Genomic DNA, 18757 nt, shown 5'->3' with positions numbered 1-18757 from the left:
CCTGGTTGGAGGTGATTGGATCATGGGAGCAGTTTCCCTCATGCTGTTCTCATGATAGTGTTATCACAAGATCTGATGGTTTAAAAGTGGCACTTCCCCCTTCATGCTCTCTCTCCTACTGCCTTGTGAAGAAATGACTGCTTCCCTTTCACCTTCCACCACGCTTGTACATTTCCTGAGGCCTCCCTAGCCACGTGGAAATGTGAGTCAATTAAACCTTTTCTGCTTATAAATTACTCAGTCTCAGGCAGTTCTTTATAGCAGTGTGAAAACGGACCAATACACTTACCAGAGAAAATAAGATTAGATCCTTACAAAATGCCATGTGCAAAAATGGAATCTATATGGATTAAAGACCTAAATGGAAAGGTAAAACTACAAAGTTATTTGAAGAAAATATCAGTGAATACTGATTTTTTAATTAAAAAAAAATCAGATTCAGTGGGAACACATGCATGTTTGCTGCATGAATATATTGCATAATGGCCGGATTTGGACTTCCATAGAATCCATCATCCAGATAGTGAACACAGTATGCAATAGGTATTTTCAACCCTTAACACCTCCCTCCCTCCCGCCTTTTGGAGTCCTCAGTGTCTAAAAGAATACTGTTACAATCTTGAAAGTGGGGAAATACTTCTTACTAAAAACTCCAAAAGTAACAACTATATATATATTAAAAAAAAAAAATCTGAGCTTAGCTATTTTAAAACGAATGATTTCTCTTCAACATTGGGCATCCTAGGAAAAGCTCAGGAGATGACAGAAAGAAGAAATATCTGCAATATTTAAAACTGGCAGAGACTTGGCTGGGCACGGAGGCTCACGCCTGTAGTCCCAGCACTTTGGGAAGCCTAGGCTGTTGGATCACGAGGTCAGGAGATCGAGACTATCCTGGCTAACATGATGAAACCTCATCTCCACTAAAAATGCTATATATATATATATATATATATATATATATATATATATATAAGCCGGGTGTAGTGGTGGGCACCTGTAGTCCCAGTTACTCGGGAGGCTGAGGCAGGAGAATGGCGTGAACCAGGGAGGCGGAATTTTTCAGAGAGCCGAGATCGCGCCACTGTACTCCAGCTTGGGTGACAGAGCAAGACTCTGTCTCAAAAAAAAAAAAAAGAAAAAAAAATTGGCAGAGACTCAAATATGGACTAAACAAGAAATTTATGATGAAAAGGAGAACAAGATACCCCAAAAGAAAATGAAAAAAATATACAAAAGTATTTTATAGGTCTATTAATTATTGCTTATTTTATTATTTTCAATAGAAATTCAACTTATTCCAGAAAGACTCATGTTCCTTCTTAAGACTCATTTATTTGTTCATTTTTATATGCAGAATACAAAAATGAATATATGTAGAATATAAAAATGAATGTTAATATTTTAAACCCTAAAGAATGACAATTATTCTAACAAACACAAAATAAAACCCCTCAAAAAGTGTGGCAATTATGTGACAAACACATAAGGCTCTGATTTTAATGATGAAGTTCTCTAAAAAGACTCACTGGAGTTAGAATTATCAAGTCATTTTTAAGGAAAGGATACATTCATTTTCTAAAACAAATTAGCATAGGAAATAACGTAGTATCAGATTTCATCTAAGTGTAGAACTCACCACTTCCCCTCGAGGCTTAAACAAATATTACATGAGTGAGGGCTCTTGTAAAATGTTATGTTTTGAAATAGATTTCATTAATGGCTTCTAGTGATAATTTATGTCTCCTTTATACACAAGTCTTTTCTCATACTAATCATGGATACCTTATTTGCATATAAATAGATTTCAGTATTTGCTGAAGCAAAGACCAAATATGCCTTTTTTTTTCCCCCCTCTCCTGGACATTGTTAAAAAGGAAAAAAAAAAGAGGGGAGGGGGACATTGTAATAATTAGCAATCAGGATATATAATAATTTTCTTGATAAAAAATTTTTGCATACAACATTCTTTGGTGTTTTTATTGATATATTTCATGTCAAACGTTGTGACCTCTATTAAAATTATAAAGAAAAACAATCTGCACAGTTTTTGCAGTGGTATATGGTTTAAAAAGAACATTTTGATACTGGTTGTTTAAACGTTTACTCTGACCCTCTGGATACCTTCTCCTAATTAGGTTTTACAGTTTCTGATGTATATCATGTTCTGATTAGAGAAGGTAAATGTCATTTTTGTAACTATATTGCTTAGCTAAATAAATTCTTCTCAGCTATAACAAGTCATGTTTATCGTAGAAATATGTTTTGTTTATTATAGTGTACAAATGCTAAGCTTTCGGTCATCATGTAGTTAAAAATACCAAAATCTTAAATTTTTTTTTTATAGAGCATACTTCCTTTCAAAATAATTCTTATAATAAGAAGACCTTTTGAGTCTACTTTTATTTCAACTAGCAATGGACATTAGTGAGGAAATAACAGTTAACTCAATGTTTGTAAGAGGTAGCCATTTGATATTTGCTTTTTGACTTTCAGTATTTGAAATAGGATATGTTCCTGTGTTGTTGCAGTGTAAGTGAATAGTCAACTTCCTCTTATGACACGCAATATATCTGAGTAATTACTTGGGGAAATTAAGATAACAGCTGCTTTCTGGTAGATACGATGTCCATTAATATGTGTCTTTCTGACCAGCAGAGGTCACTCAGTGTAAAGTGAATAATGACTTCAGCTTTCAAAAGAGACAGCAAACATGACTGTTCAATTTGAGCACTTCGTTTTTACTTGATTTCTGTTACTAGCAAAAAACACTGTTTTCATCTCTTGCTATACATGCTTGCCTAAATGAATGAGGCTGTTCCTTGTGGTTTAAAGATCTTTTTAAACATGAAGGCAAATGTATAATCCTGAAAGAAATTGTTAAGGCACTGTATTTAAATCTGTATTTTTAAAAAATATTATACAGATGATTTCTAGTTAAAAATATGAGGGAGAAGATTGTCTCTCAGGGAACACATCACATTGCATTCTACCACAGAGAGGCAGCCTTCACCCAAAGATGGGATGTAGTGCTATTGGATTCTAGAAAAATAGCATTTAACTCTAGAATTTGTTTTATTGTTGTTTATAACAGGCTTTGAAAGTAGCAGTGTGTGGCAGCCTTGACAGCTGGCAGTGTGGTAATATGGAGATTTGAAGACAACTTGATTTTTAGAATTGTGATATTTGTGCTTTCCTTAAATGTGTTTATACTTAGTACTTTTAAAATACATGGGTAAAACAAAAATTACCTTTATTTTTGGTATGCTAGTGAATTAGTAATTAATTCAAGAAAAAGATTCCCTCAATTTATCAACTATGCTTATTTAATCCATCTCCTAGACCCAATTCACCTTTTAGGGAATTGTCATGCTGAGGTAAAAGCATAACATTGTCATTAGATTAATATGATATTTGTTTGGCAAATTTGATAGTTTTGGAGGTGCTGATACATCTAATGGAGATTAAGAAGGCAGCATGAAGTAGTAAAAAGAGCTGTTAAAACCATAAAGTGAAGCCACAGCTCTGCTATTTAACTCTGTTCCCTGTGAAGTTTAAATAACAGTTTTCCCCCTTCTACCCTCTCAGAGATATTCAAGGATGAAAAGCAGGTACTTTGGTCCTTATTCATTTTATAACTTATGAAAGTTGTTTAACTTCTCTGAACTGTTTTTTTTTTAAATTTCTATTACAAAGGAGAAGACTAAAGCTGAGCATGATTTACAGAATTAATCAAGGTCACATGGTTATAGGAAGCTTGAATTTCAATTTAGGTTTAAGATTTATTCTAGAAATAATAGGCTAAAATAACATAGAGATGAAAATATACTTATACTTGCAAGCATTGCCTCTTCAATGATCATGAAATAAGTTTGCAAATTTGGTCCAAGATTAAAATAGTATGACATCCACATAACAGAATTCATACTGTAGTGAAGGATGTACACTGAAAAGAAAGTCTTTTTCCTATCTTAATACTGCCAGTCTCATGTTAATCTCTTTCCTCCCAGGTAACAATTGCTCTAACATATTTACAAATAATGACAAATTACAAATATTTATGTGATATATCATCTAAATGCTATTGCATATTATAAACAGAAATGTGACTTCAATCCATCTATTTCTTTTCATGGACAATTACTAAAAAGAAAGTAAAATGACAAGAAAATGGTTAAAATGCTTAAAGTCACAGAAGTAGATTCCAGGTAGCTCATAAATTGATTCTTCCTTTCTTGATTCAGTTCAGTTCAGCTCAATAAGCATTTATTGAGGCTCTACTACCGTAGGCAGGCACATAAGATTCAGATATATTTCAGAGAAAATTATGGTCTCATCCAGAATTTCAGAAGGTTTATTCTTTGTCTGGATCACTGGTTACCAAGATTATTTGAGAGAAAACTGATTTAAAGTATAAATATTTTTCAAGAACAGCAACACACTAAATTGTAGTTGAGGTCAAAAGCAATGGGTTTTGTTGAAATTGTTTTCTTTTCCCACTTTCAGAGAATATGATTTATTATTTTGGGATGAATCCAAGGAATCTTCATTTTTACATTAATTGGGATGATTCTGATGTCTGTGGTCCATGAACAACATAAAATATATGATGCTGCATATGATTGTTTTTGTTTTTTAGTCTGATATGTCATGCCCTACAACAAGTTCAGCCAGAGGCCAGCGGAGTAACATGTCTAAAGCTATAGAAGGAGAGCAAATAAACCCTGTGAGCTGTAGATACTAAAGCCAGATGAGGAATCCCTTAATTATTTGGAAGTAGACATTATTAATGTAAAAAATTCCACTGTTATTAGTCTTGGTTAAAATTAACCAGTAGTATGAGTATGTCTTATCCAAAATGACTGGGACCAGAAGTGTTTCAGATTTCAAAGTTTTTGGATCTTAGAATATTTACATTATTTATACTCAACAGTTCAGCATCCCTAATCTGAAAATCCAAAATCTGAAATGCATCAATGAGTATTTTCTTTGAGCATCATGTTGATGCTTGAAAAGTTTCAGATTGATTTTGGAGTACTTTGGATTTCAGATTTTTGGGTTAGGAATATTCAACTTTAGTTGATGAGAAGCTTTGAAAGGGAAGAATCCTGCTGAATTCTCACCATAGTCTGCTGTCTCTTATTCTACTAGGACATAGGAACAAGGTTAGAGAATATTTACATTACATGATTACAGGATCATAGTGACCAAAGAAAACTATAAGGGTTAAGGAAAACATTGTTATTTAGATTTCAATCTATATATAGATTTTGGTTTACTAAAAAGGAGGACAAAGGTTACTGAAATAGTCAATGATTAATCTAACAGTTCTTGTTTAATCTCCAATGAATGTAAAAAATATTTGATGACATCAAAGCATGAAAAGTATTGTATCGTTCATTTCATCTATAAAATATATTTGCTTTAGGATAGAGAAGTTGCTCATTTAAGTTGTAAATGAAATATTAATCTTTGCTTAATTGAATCCTCACTAAATAAATAATGTAGGCTCCTCTTTCTGGAAACTCTAAACTCTGTGAGTCTAGCTTTTTCCTAGCAGACCTATACAGGTAAAGATGTTAGCAGCAGATTCAAATCCAAACATATTTAGAAGCCTTACAATTTTTAACAAGTTGAGAAAAATGGCAAGTAGTCACAATTTAAATGATATAAATTAGTGATTTTCTTTAATGTTTGTGAAGAATTTAGTTTAATTAAATCAAATGTTTTAATTATTTTTAAAATGAAGTTGATATTTTATTGAAAGGACTTTATGTAACTTCATCTGTGATGTGACATGTTTTAGCATTATCCTGATTTGTACATGTAATATTCCCAGAGATAAGTATCAGTCTTGACAGTGGGAATGCCTTGCTAATTTAGCCTTGATAGAGTGGTGCTAATTTAGCCCTGACAATGGTGATCTAAGGGAACTTCAAATATATGTTGAGACTTATTCTATTTTTTTGCCTTGATAATTTTCTTGGCAATATGGCTGTAAATCTTTACATAAGAACTGTGAAGTATAAAACCAAAATTTAATTATGAGAATTTGCTACTAATATTTCAGGACAGTTGTGAAGTATTCTGTTTACCTTGAAGACAACTTCATATTTTATTATTTGGTAATTCTGTTCATTCTTAAAAATAATTCGTGTGTTGCATATTTAGGTACTGCCTACTCAAAATGGTTTTAGGGGAAGGGTGATTATCCTTCCTTCCAGGTGGTTCCTATAATTCACACAGAAACTGTATTACACTCACATTTATGACTGGTGAAAGTTATTCAAATTTACCTACAATGTACTTACGTTATCACAGAGTGGAAGTATCTTTTTTATAGCAGCAGTTGAAAGACTTCACTTGACAGAGCTTATGGATGCACATTTTGATAAGTATGTATTAGAGGTACACAGATAAACAGACATTGCTGTCTGAAGAGATATTTCAGTCCAGCCAAATCCATATGATTTTATATTTATATGTTGTAACAGTGACAGCCTTATAGCTTAATCGGATCTGGGAACACATGTTTTAACAGGTGCATGGTTTAGGTAGATGCCAGGAGATGAATTTCTCAGTCTACTTAGTTTGGAGTGCACAAAAATAGTCAATTTCTTAGGGGCTTTGTACAGGATAACTTCCAGATACTCTATAATAACTTTAAGATATCCTTGGATATGTAGAATCTTATTTCTTAAAATATGTAATATTTTAATTACATAATTACAATAAAATATGTAAAATATGTAATTTTGTTTTTGAACAGATAATTTAAGGGGATGGCGAAAATAAACATGGATATTTTGTTTAAAATTTGTGTAGTATTGGGACTCTTTTTTCTCTTGTTACCTATAGTTCAATTTAATAGACTGTGCAGTTCTGTGGTCATAATCTGAAGTGCCATTTAATCAAATCTAGTCTTAGAGGTAGTGGAAGAACATTAAACCTAAATGTGTCTCTGGCATTGATGATGATATTTCTTTGTGTACTAGTCTTTTCTCTTTGCTATTACTTCATTTGTAAAGCTGAAGAATAAAATCAGTATGATCAGTATGAGAAAAATGTGTTCCATAAATGTATAAACTTTCTAAATGACATTTTAAAATCATGAAATTTCAATGGACAATTTCCTAAATGATTTTTAACCCCTGTTTTAAAATTGTACTTTAAGGTCTGGGATACATGTGCAGAACGTGCAGGTTTGTTTCATAGATATACACGTGCCATGATGGTTTACTGCACCCATCAACCCGTCCCCTACGTTAGGTATTTCTCCTAATGTTATCCCTCCCCTAGCCTTCCACCACCCCCCACAGGCCCCAGTGTGTGATGTTCCCCTCCCTGTGTCCATGTGTTCTCATTGTTCATCTCCCACTTCTGAGTGAAAACATGTGGTGTTTGGTTTTCTGTTCCTGTGTTAGATTGCTGAGAATAATGGTTTCCAGCTTCATCCATGCCCCTGCAAAGGACATGAATTCATCCTTTTTTTATACCTGCATAGTATTCTATGGTGTGTATGTGCCACATTTTCTTTATCCAGTCTATCATTGATGGGCATTTGGGTTGGTTCCAAGTCTTCGCTATTGTGAACAGTGCTGCAATAAACATATGTGTGCATGTATCTTTATAGCAGAATGATTAATAGTCCTTTGATTATATACCCAGTAATGGGATTGCTGGGTCAAATGGTATTTCTGGTTCTAGATCCTTGAGGAATTGCCACACTGTCTTCCACAGTGGTTGAACTAATTTACACTCCCACCAACAATGTAAAAGTGTTCTTATTTCTCCACAACCTCTCCAGCATCTGTTGTTTCCTGATTTTTTTAATGATCACCATTCTAACTGGCATGAGATGGAGATGGTATCTCATTGTGGTTTTAATTTGATTTTCAGTAATGACCCGTGATGATGAGCTTTTTTTCGTACATTTGTTGGCCACATAAATGTCTTCTTTTGAGAAATGTCTGTTCATATCCTTTGCTCACCTTTTGATGGGGTTGTTTTTTTCTTGTAAATTTGTTTGAATTCTTTGTAGATTCTGGGTATTAGCCCTTTGTCAGATGGGTATATTGCAAAACTTTTCTCCCATTCTGTAGGTTGCTTGTTCACTCTGATGATAGTTACTTTTGCTGTGCAGAAGCTCTTTAGTTTAATTAGATCCCATTTGTCAGTTTTGGCTTTTGTTGCCATTGCTTTTGGTGTTTTAGTCATGAAGTCTTTGCCCATGCCTATGTTCTGAATGGTATTGCCTAGGTTTTCTTCCAGGGTTTTAGTATGCTCATATATGGGATATTTAATTTTTAGTAGATTTGTGTCATCTTCACATGAAAAAAAGTATTCATAGCAAGAATTATTACATTATTTATAATTTTAGCTCATTATAAAGCAAACAACTTATGAAATCTGAGATTTTGTAGCTTTATTAATAGAAGTTGTTTTTTTCTGAGGCCACTCTAATGTACCAAGATGTTCATATTAAAGGGACAGAAACATAGGTTTTTATTTTAAATTACTCACTGTTCCTGTTACGTTCCATTTTTGCCCTGTAGCATTGGTTGACATTTCATAGAGACTGAGTTGGCACAGGGCTGGAAAATATGCAATTATAGGAATCACCTACTCTTGAATTTCCCATTATACACTAGCCATGATTCAGGCAGACTTTTCATAGGTGTTTGATTTGGAATGAGAAGTTTTCTTCCTTATGACCTGTGATTAAAATGTGACATTTTGGTATCTGAAAAGAAGATAGTTTCTGCATAATCTAGCTGTGAATCAGAGCTGATGAAGCAATGTAAGTCTTTGACCTGTATCATATAAGCAATAGCGTATGTAATTGAAAATATATTTTAAGACTGAGTATGATAAGCCTTTTTTTAATTTAAAAAATATTCTGTAGCTTAAAGCAGGCTAAGTACTAAAATGCAGCAAGATGCATATTGAGAAGTTTTGTTTCACGTAATATTTCTCAAAGGAATTCCAATAAAAAGAAATCTACAATTGCATTTGAATAATTTATTTTCTTTTAATGAGTTATAGCTATGAATGTAAATAATTATCAGTTGCTCTAGCCTGATGGTAAGGGCAGAGAATAGACTATATTTCTTCACAATTGAAAATGAAAGATACAGTTACAATAGTGTTTGGATAATAACCTTACCTGTTGCATTAACCTTTATAAATCTTTATGGTTAAAACTACAGTTTTCAATTAACTGACTGTGGAATAATGATATACCCAGCTTCGGATGATAGTTTGTGTTTTTTTTATTCTGAGTAGTGTGGTTGATGATATATTTTCCCTTGCATAGTTTGTGTATGAATATCTGTCAGTAAAGATGTTATGTATGTATATGTGCATTATTCCTCTGCACTGTAAATATAAATTATATTATTCCAAAGTTGTGCACGCTATTGTTTTATAGTAAGATGACATTGGCAAAAACACTTTCCTTATCACTTGGCATATCAAAACACATTAGCTTCCCACAAGGAACTTCAGATAGCTATATCTTAATTGAACTAATTTAAAATGACTGGGCTAGAGCCTAGATGTCCTCCTTTATTTTAAATACCAACTTTTCACTTGATATATCAAAATACATTAGCTTTCCACAAAGAATTTTAGATACCTTTATCTTCATTGAGCTGAGCCTAGATATCCTCCTTTATCTTAAATTTTGAAGTATCCTATATTAATGAAGCTAAAAACATTTAAAATGTTTCATATGAACCTATTAATTTTAAAATATTTTAGATTTTAAAGCATCAACAAGAATGTATTTGCCAAAGTAGGTAGATTGAATTGCATGCTTATTAGGGAAATATAGAGAAATTAATTTTGTATTTTATTAATATCATTATATTCAGTCTACTATTTCACTGTTTACATTTATTGTCAATATTCTATGACCAAAGGTTTTATTTTCTCTCCCCATACATTGCCTGTCTGATGCCCCCTAATTTAATTTCTTTCACTAGCATTCTTCTAAAATTATATTCCACATATTCTACAGTGTCCTTCCTAAGTCTTCTCTCCTTTTGAAACATTTGATATAGTATACCTCTAACATTCTCTTGAAACACGAGGTTTGGCATGTGATAGACACTCAATAGTATTGTTTAAAATATGAATGAGGAAAAAAATTACCTCTCCCTGTCTTTTGTCTGTGAAGTTGTACTAGCTAGGTTCCATTCACTAGACCACGGGTCCTATATCCCTGAGCCAAGGACCTATACCTGTCAATGGCCTGTTAGGAATCAGGCTGCCTAGCAGGAGGTGAGCAGAGGGCAAGTGAGTATTACTGCCTGAGCTCTATCTCCTGTCAGATCAGCCTGACATTAGATTCTCATGGGAGCTCGAACCCTATCCTGAACTGCACATGCGAGGGATCTTGGTTGTACACTCTTCATGAGAATCAAGAATCTGCCAGAATTTACTTTCTAAACTACTACTTTTCATGACTATTTAATCTCAAACTTTTAAGAGCTACCCATTGTCTATGAAAGTGGTTCTCAAAAGTTTTTAGAGATGTTGTGAATGAAAATAATTCAAATATTTTCTACTTGGGCTTTACCTACAAATTATCCTCTGGTCACTTCTGTGAGAACTTGGGGGCATTAAAGAATACAAGTTGGAACCCATTGGCTTAAGTACCGAAATCCTTATTTACGATTAGGCCCTGTTCCATGCAAACCATCTGTTCACTACATTCGATTGCTCCATGTACATTCCTTCTTCATGTCTTGATTTCTGTAATGTGTAGTGCCCAGAATGCTGTTAAAGCACCTTTCTGCTGTATTTCCAAATACAGTTCAAGCCCTAACTCCTCACTGAACATGTGAATGAATATTTAGGATATAAGAGTTAAGCATCTTCATTCATGATGTAAAAGTGTATTGAGAGAGTACTGCTGTTTTTTCTTTTCTGGAAATTATTGCTGTAATATATTTAATTATTAGGTAAACAGATGCCACTATCTTATGCTTATCATATTTCAAAGACATAAACCAAATGATTTTAAGCATTCAAAAAAAATGGGTTCAAGATTGTTTCATGCTAATTTTATACATTCAAAGCACAAACCTAATATTCATATGACCAAAATCAATAATTTTAAAACATACTTTATCATAATTTTTACATTTGTTATCTCTCAGGTCCTGCAGCATACAATCCTGTTTTAAGGAAATCTTGCCCCATACCCTTATTTGTGAAAGCATCAAAGCGCTTTGAAGAGTCCAAAGAGATTACTCCAGGCCCAGCAACATATGAGGTTTGTCAATATTTCCTTCTTAGCAATGACACAAGAATATAATTAATTTCTAGAAAGTACTACAAATGGATATATTAAAGTCATTTCCAGATATTTTATTCACATTGCCGATTAATGAAAATATTTTGACTAAGGAGATTTTTGAAGATGTAGTCTGACATTTAAAAATAATTATTTAAGAATTTAAGAATTATTTAAACAACTTTTCTATCTCTAAATATGCTTTGCAGTATTCATATATATAATTTATTTATATTCCTACAAATATTAAAGTTCACTTGTTTACATACTTGTTTGTATCCATACATTGAAATCTCTTAGTATTTATTGAAATAATTGTTTATCAGATAGCTCACAAGAAAGCCCTGTGGATCGAATAAAATTGTGTGTTGATCTTTTATTTTCTTTTAATGAACATGGATTCTGTACCTAAGCTCATAATAAATAAAAGTGTCTTTTAAGTTATGTACCTTCTGATCATAACTTGAAGGATTTTAGAAACTCTGTTCACAATAGTCCTTTATTGCCCTTTTGAGAGTTAGAATGAAATAGGTCCCCCATTCCTACCCTACTAACTATTGAAAGTAAAATATTTTATAGTGATATGTAACAATTAATTTAAGAATTAATTCTGAGTGCAAACCAAAATGAGTGTTCCTTTTTGGGGCTAATGACAAGTTTATTTATATTGAATATTTGTTTTTCTTCTTACTTAAAATGTCACAATCTAAGGCCAGGCACAGTGTCTCATGCCTGTAATCCCAGCACTTTGGGAAGCTGAGGCGGGCAGATACTTGAGGTCAGGAGTTTGCAACCAGCCTGGCCAACATGATGAAACCCTGTCTCTACTAAAAATATAAAAATTAGCCAGGCATGGTGGCATGCACCTGCAGTCCCAGCTACTCGGGAGGCTGGAGCAGGAGAATTGCTTGGATCTGGGAGGCAGAGGTTGCAGTTAGCCAAAATCTCACTACTACACTCCAGCCTGGACGACAGAGTGAGACTCCTTCTCAAAAAAAAAAAAAAAAAAAAAAAAAAAAAAAGAGAGAGAGAAAGAAAAAGAAAAAAAAAGGTAAATAAAAATAAAATGTCACAATCTAAATACTTTTCAGCATTCCATCGAAGGAGAAAATAAAAGAAATGAAAATGAGTAATGGAAGAATTGTTATCCTGTTGGCTGTTGATTCCTCCAAAAGACAATGACTAATGCCTGCTGGTTAAGCAAAGCTAATTTTATTAGACTTACGTCAGAAAGGGAGAATCTCTCTAGAGTATTAGTACTATTTTCGAAGGTGGAAGTCAAGGGAGGGTATTTATATGATTTTAGGATCTATGCTAGGTGACTTAAGGCAAGTCTTGTAAATGGGGCACTGATTAGGACTGGACAAAATTTATGACGTTTGTTTATTTTAGACTGATGAGCACAGTGAGGGAAGGTCATTAAGTATTGATTAATAAAATATTGGTCTTGATAAGTTGGGTATTTTAGTTGTTCATAGTTTGATAATATTAAATCATATTACATCTTTAGTTGAGCAATTTCTCTCCTTACAAAAACTCATTTTAATGTTATCCACAAATAATAAATGTCAGCCAATCTAATGGTATCCTTTTTCATTTTGTGATGCATTCTATGTAAAGGATGTTCCTACTAATCTTTCTAGTATTTAAGATATTCTTGCTTTTTCTTTCTTAATATTTTATGAGTTTAATATGATATATTTATACTTTATGATAGGCATTTATTATGCAAAATTATTTCCCATGTCAGAGAACACATTTATGGGTTTTATAGTGTTGTTTATTAAGGTATTCTTGAAATTTCAAACTATTATATCCTATATTTACTGAACCTCAAGATAACATTTCTGTTGAGAACTGAGTCTGTAATTTTTTTTGACTTCTCAACACCAAATTGTTTCCTTGGATAATTAAAAACCTTTTTCAATAAATACTTTTTTGATAATTTTCCTTCTTTAAAGAAATTACTTTTAAGTTGATAGGTTAAAAAATTACTAGGTCTCTTTATTATTAACTTGTTCTTTCATTTTAATACGGCACTCTCTCATGACTTTAGTAAGTTTAAGTTGGTGACTCTTGAGAACATGTTTACCCTAAACATTTTACTTTTTTTTTTTAACAGAAAAAGATAATTCTAGAAATGCATGATATTGATTTAGAATTGCAATTCAGTTATACTTGAAAATTACTTAAATGTATGATCTGCCATTGAGATAGTTATACATTTTTAATGTCTTAGGTCCACAAAGATCCCCAACTATCCGGTACTGGTGGCCCATACAATTATATTTGCAAAAATCTGGAGGCTTCTTAAATTGTACACCCACATTTGTAATGTCTGCTTGCTATTTTCTTTTTTTTTGTAAATTCTCTCTTGAGTTTCCCAGATAGAATTAGTTCTCTCCCCATTTTTGATGGGTGGAGGAAGGTCAGAGTTGCTTTTGGCATATATCTTATTTTGCCCATTTTATTTCAATTACTAGCTAAGCTGTTTGTCTCTTTTGCTCCTTCTAGTTATTGATATTTATTGGATTACCATCATTGATCTTTTTGAAGATCTAATAAAAGCTAGGGAGAAAATGTGTGTATGCTCATAACAAAAAATGTGCATACAATTTTAGAAGGTTTATTAATCTATAAAAGTTCACTTATAATTTCAACTGAGAACTCTCAGTATTACATTATGAGTTTCAAGAAGGCAATGATTTATTTAATTGTATATTATTCAGGTTTCACCCATAGAATCTGGCACCTAATAATATATTAGTAAATGTTTATTGAATAAATTAGCAAAATGGAAAAGCTGGATTTTCTTTTCATAAATCACTAATTTTTATCTAGACATAAAATTTTCCTCATTGACTTGTTATCAGTGAAAAGAATATGTATATATTCTTTTAAAATAACAGTAAATTTTATTGATTCATTCACATTCTTTTGTTGAATCAGTCTCCTCACCAAAAATTTTTTTTAAGATTTAGATAAGGCTTCAAATACAATGATCAAGTCAAATATATTGATATTTTTATTTGCTTCAAATATATTGATTTTCAGAAATTTAAATTAGATAGTGACTATGTGAGAATATTTTAAAAAGCTAAATAGAAGAAACTTCAATGAATTTCACGTTATAAAATCCTTTAAATATTAGAAAAGATTTAAATATATCTCTTAAAAAAGCAAAAATTCTGCTGAAATTAATTGAAGTTCAATAACACAATTCATTTTATGAGTATAATTTTTAATTTTTGCAGGTTACATAATTGCTTGAAAAATCTCAATTAGAGATTAGTTTCAGAGTGAATTTTTAATAGCAGAATTGGGTAAGACAATATAAGTGAGATAAAATATTACCATGTATAAATCCAGAACATGTCGAGAATTGGAATCACACTGTAGGTTTAGTTTATTACTTATTTTCAGTTCTAATTTAAAAATTGAGATTCTTATTGTTTATTACAATAGATTAACACCTTTTTGTTAAAGTCAACTATATTTTAACAAAACATTTATTTGACTGTTATTTTATAAACTAGAAATTGATGCATATGTGTGATAGTACTAATTAATTCAATTGAGTCATTTACTTTCTATTGCTTTGAAATTCTTTTGACAAAAATTGTGCACTTAGAAGTTTGAATTCAGACTTCACATCACGTTTTAGACTGATAAATATCCCATGTATATGAAAATTTAGAAAAGGCATAAAAGAACATACTTTAGTGCAATTAATTTCATTTACACATCTATTCAAGTAGTACAGAAATTAACAAAGATATATTTTTATGAAAAGAAAATTTTACTCAAATTAAATGAAAAATTATAAAGGAATTTATTTAAAAAATCCTTTTGTTAGCAGATTACCCACTTGTCTAAAACCCTCATTCTGGGTAATTTTAAATAAGGAATTAGTAGATATTGTTTTTTTGTTTTTAAATTACAGAATACAATAATTTTATAATACAGAAATGAGAAAATGCATTAACACGTATGCAATTTAATTATATTTTCACTAAAAATAGAAAAAAGTATTTTCTGTATTGCTTATTCTCAGAAAAATAATGTAAAATGGCAGAAAGATCTTTAAAAAGTTTTCAATTTTTCTATTATTATAAATAGCCCTATAAAGATGGTTTTATACCTGATCATTGTTCCTACTTAAGCCTAATACCTTTAATTACCTGCTAGATCTCATTTGCTTCATCTGCTCAATGATGTTGTACCAGCAACTTCTCCCTTTACTTCATTTTTTCCTCTCTGCCAAATCATTCATGAAACATACAACCATTTTGCATTTCGTCCAATCTAAAAATATCTCTCAGCCTCATTTTTTCCCTCAATTAAAACCTTGTTTCTATATTTTTTTTCTTTAAAAAGCTACTCAAAGTACTAGCATGCATTCATTGTTTCCATTTGCTTTTTTCTTATTCTCTTTCAATTTGACACTTACAAGGCTTTCTCCCCAACTACTCCACAGAAATGGCTCATCAATGACTTTCATAAATCTTTTACGCAATCCTGTAGTAGATCCTGTGTTGAATCTCCTTATTTTACTTAACCTAGCAGCAGCATTTAATATAATGGATAATTCTTCTTGGAAATGTTCACCCTTCCCCGAGTGGGGTTTTCAGACTACCATCCTCTCTGTGTCTGAGTTGGTTTTGGCTGCTTTAACAAACTACCAGAGACTGGGTGGTTTATAAACAACAAAATTTTATTTCTCATAGCTCTGAACACTGGAAACTCCTAGATAAAATTTAGTGTTTTGTGAGGACCTTCTTCCTGATTCACAGACAGCTGTCTTCTTGCTGTGTCCTCACATGGCAGAAGGGCAAAGGAGCTCTCTTTTATAAGGGCCTAATTCCATTCATGAAGGCTGTACCTCAGGACCTAATCATCTACAAATACCAGCTTTCTAATACTGTCACACTAGGGGTTAGGATTTCAACATACAGATTGACAGTAAGTAGAGATGGAAACAAATTTTTTAGGGCATTAGTCTCTATATTGGTTCCTACAAGTTACTCGCAGGAGATAAGGGGGTGCTGGGTATATGTGTCTAGTCTGCCGTTATCTACTTTTATCAGAAGGGCTACAGTTCCTATGCTTCATATATTATATACTTGCATAAAATTTTGTTAGAAAAAGAGTTCCCCTATTTACGAATAAAAAGAAAAATTCAAAGCTACAGTTACAAGGAGAAGGTAGATTCATTGGATCAAGAGAAAATAGTATAAATTGCATTTTGATCACTTGATAGCTCAGATACAAGGATAAAAACTACTATAAATGTAGTGCAAACATATACTGAAGAAAGCATTTATTACAGTACTTGATACACAGTGGGGCCATATGTTATAGTTACTGTTACTGTTACCTTTGTTTCATGGCTATATTCATTTATTTCTAGTTTATAAATATGATCCTAGTCTGATATAGGTTCTGAGTCCAAAAATGAAAAATCTCCATTCTCAAATATATAGCAATCTTGTAAGGAGAAACTATAAGCATTTTAATTATAATAAAATAATTATTGTTTGTTAACAGGTGAAAGGTACCAATATGATAAAGAATTTCTGGGTTGGGTGCAGTGGCTCACGCCTGTAATCCCAGCACTTAGGGAGGCCAAGGTTGGCAGACCACCTGAGGTCTGGAGTTCGAGACCAGCCTGGTCAACATGACAAAACCCTGTCTCGATTAAAGATAGAAAAATTAGCCAGGTGTGGTGGCGTGCACCTGTTGTCCCAGTTGCTTAGGAGGCAGAGGCACGAGAATCGCTTGAACTTGGGAGGTGGAGGTTGCAGTGAGCAGAGATAGCGCCACTGCACTCCAGCCTGGGTGACAGAGTGAGACTCCAGCTCAGAGAAAAAAAAAAAGAATTTCTAGGTTAGACAAAGGGAGTAAGACTTCAGAAAGTATTTTATATGAAATATAAAAGAGTAATGGGAATATTTTTACTTAGACAAGCCAATGGGGCTTATTCTAGGCAAAGGAAACAGTATATGCAAAGTCAAAGAGGCACTGGAGAATAGAATATCCTTGTCAAGCTTACTGTTAGTATTACTAAAATATAAAATGAATAGAATGATATTAGATATGTAGATAGTATTAGATCACAAAGCATATCAAAAATACACAGTTTTAATTTTTCTCCTCTGAACTATAGACACCAAAAATTTCTGAGCATAATTATAATGTTATATATTAATACAAATCAAGCAACACCCAGTATTTTTTTTAATATTTTAAGATTTTTTTCCATATTTTTTCTTGATAAATTGCTTATAAGGAATGATAAAGCATGATTTAAATTATATATACTTTTTAATATTGAATGACAGTTTCTAAGTTTATTACTACTGTTCATATTATCTTTGTAGAAAATTTTCAATTGTAGCTATGAAATATATTTTAGAATGTAGCCTAAACTCCTTTCACAAACTCAGTTTTATACTATAGTTTCAATGTTTGTGAGACAGTGTTTTATATTATTTGAAAATGTGATTTAAACTTTCAGTTTTAGAAATTGGTTTTGCACTTCAATTGTAAAGGTCATGGCACATTACTTAATACCCCAAAGTGAATGTTTAAAAGCTACCTGTCATTTGTCATTCTAAAAAGGTCTTTGACTCTCCATGGACTACAACCTTGCTTTAATTCTCTTCCTTCATTTCTTCTGACAGAACTCTTGATATTCCTTTGAACTTCCTAAGTCATTAAATTTTAGGAGACATATTATGTTCTGTCTGGGAAAATCTATTTTCAGCCTATGGTATTAGGCCTTGGGATATCTGTCAGAGGTATGATCTTCTCTGGGTTGTGTTGAGAGGAATCCAGACATATTATGTAAGTAGTTCTTGTATCAGAATAGAGAAAGCTCTTTGTATCTTAAGGATAACTTTCCATCCAGAAAGATCGTTTGGATGATTATATGTTATAGATCCTTTACATGGAGTTCATAAACTCTTTCATGGTGTGATGGTTAATACTGAGTGTCAACTTAACTGGATTGAAGGATACAGACTATTCAAAGTATTGATCCTGGGTGTGTCTGTGGGGGTGCTGCCAAAGGAGATTAACATTTGAGTCAGTGGGCTGGGAAAGGCAGACCCACCCTTAATCTGGGTGGGCATAATCTAATCACCTGCCAGCACAGCTAGAATACAAAGCAGGCAGAAAAATGTGAAAGGATAAGACCAGCCTAGCCTCACAGCCTATATCTTTCTCTCATGCTGGTTGCTTTCTACCCTCAAACTTCAGACCCCAAGTTCTTCAGTTTTGAGACTCAGACTGGCTCTCCTTGCTCCTCAGTTTGCAGACAGCCTATTGTGGGACCTTGTGATCATGTGAGTTAATACTTAATAAATTCCCCTATTTATATGTGTGTGTGTATATATACACACACACACAAATATACTATATATATATACTATTATTTATATATACACTATATAA

General features: G+C 32.5%; 1 protein-coding gene across 2 annotated transcripts in view; it reads left to right on the top strand.

Annotated features, from left to right (window-relative positions):
• STPG2 (sperm tail PG-rich repeat containing 2) overlaps window positions 1-18757 on the top strand; it is a 663016-nt gene that overhangs the window by 386322 nt on the left and 257937 nt on the right. For both annotated transcript variants that reach the window (XM_073017496.1, XM_073017495.1), the window contains one exon: window positions 11166-11281. In XM_073017496.1, the coding sequence (XP_072873597.1) occupies window positions 11166-11192 (27 nt within the window). In that variant the 3' untranslated portion in view covers window positions 11193-11281. The remainder of the gene's footprint in view (window positions 1-11165; window positions 11282-18757) is intronic.

Source organism: Chlorocebus sabaeus, chromosome 7 (genome assembly GCF_047675955.1).
Source record: "Chlorocebus sabaeus isolate Y175 chromosome 7, mChlSab1.0.hap1, whole genome shotgun sequence".
Lineage (NCBI taxonomy): Eukaryota > Metazoa > Chordata > Mammalia > Primates > Cercopithecidae > Chlorocebus > Chlorocebus sabaeus.
The sequence above is the reverse complement of the archived record's forward strand: the minus strand, read 5'-3'. Positions and strand labels throughout refer to the sequence as shown.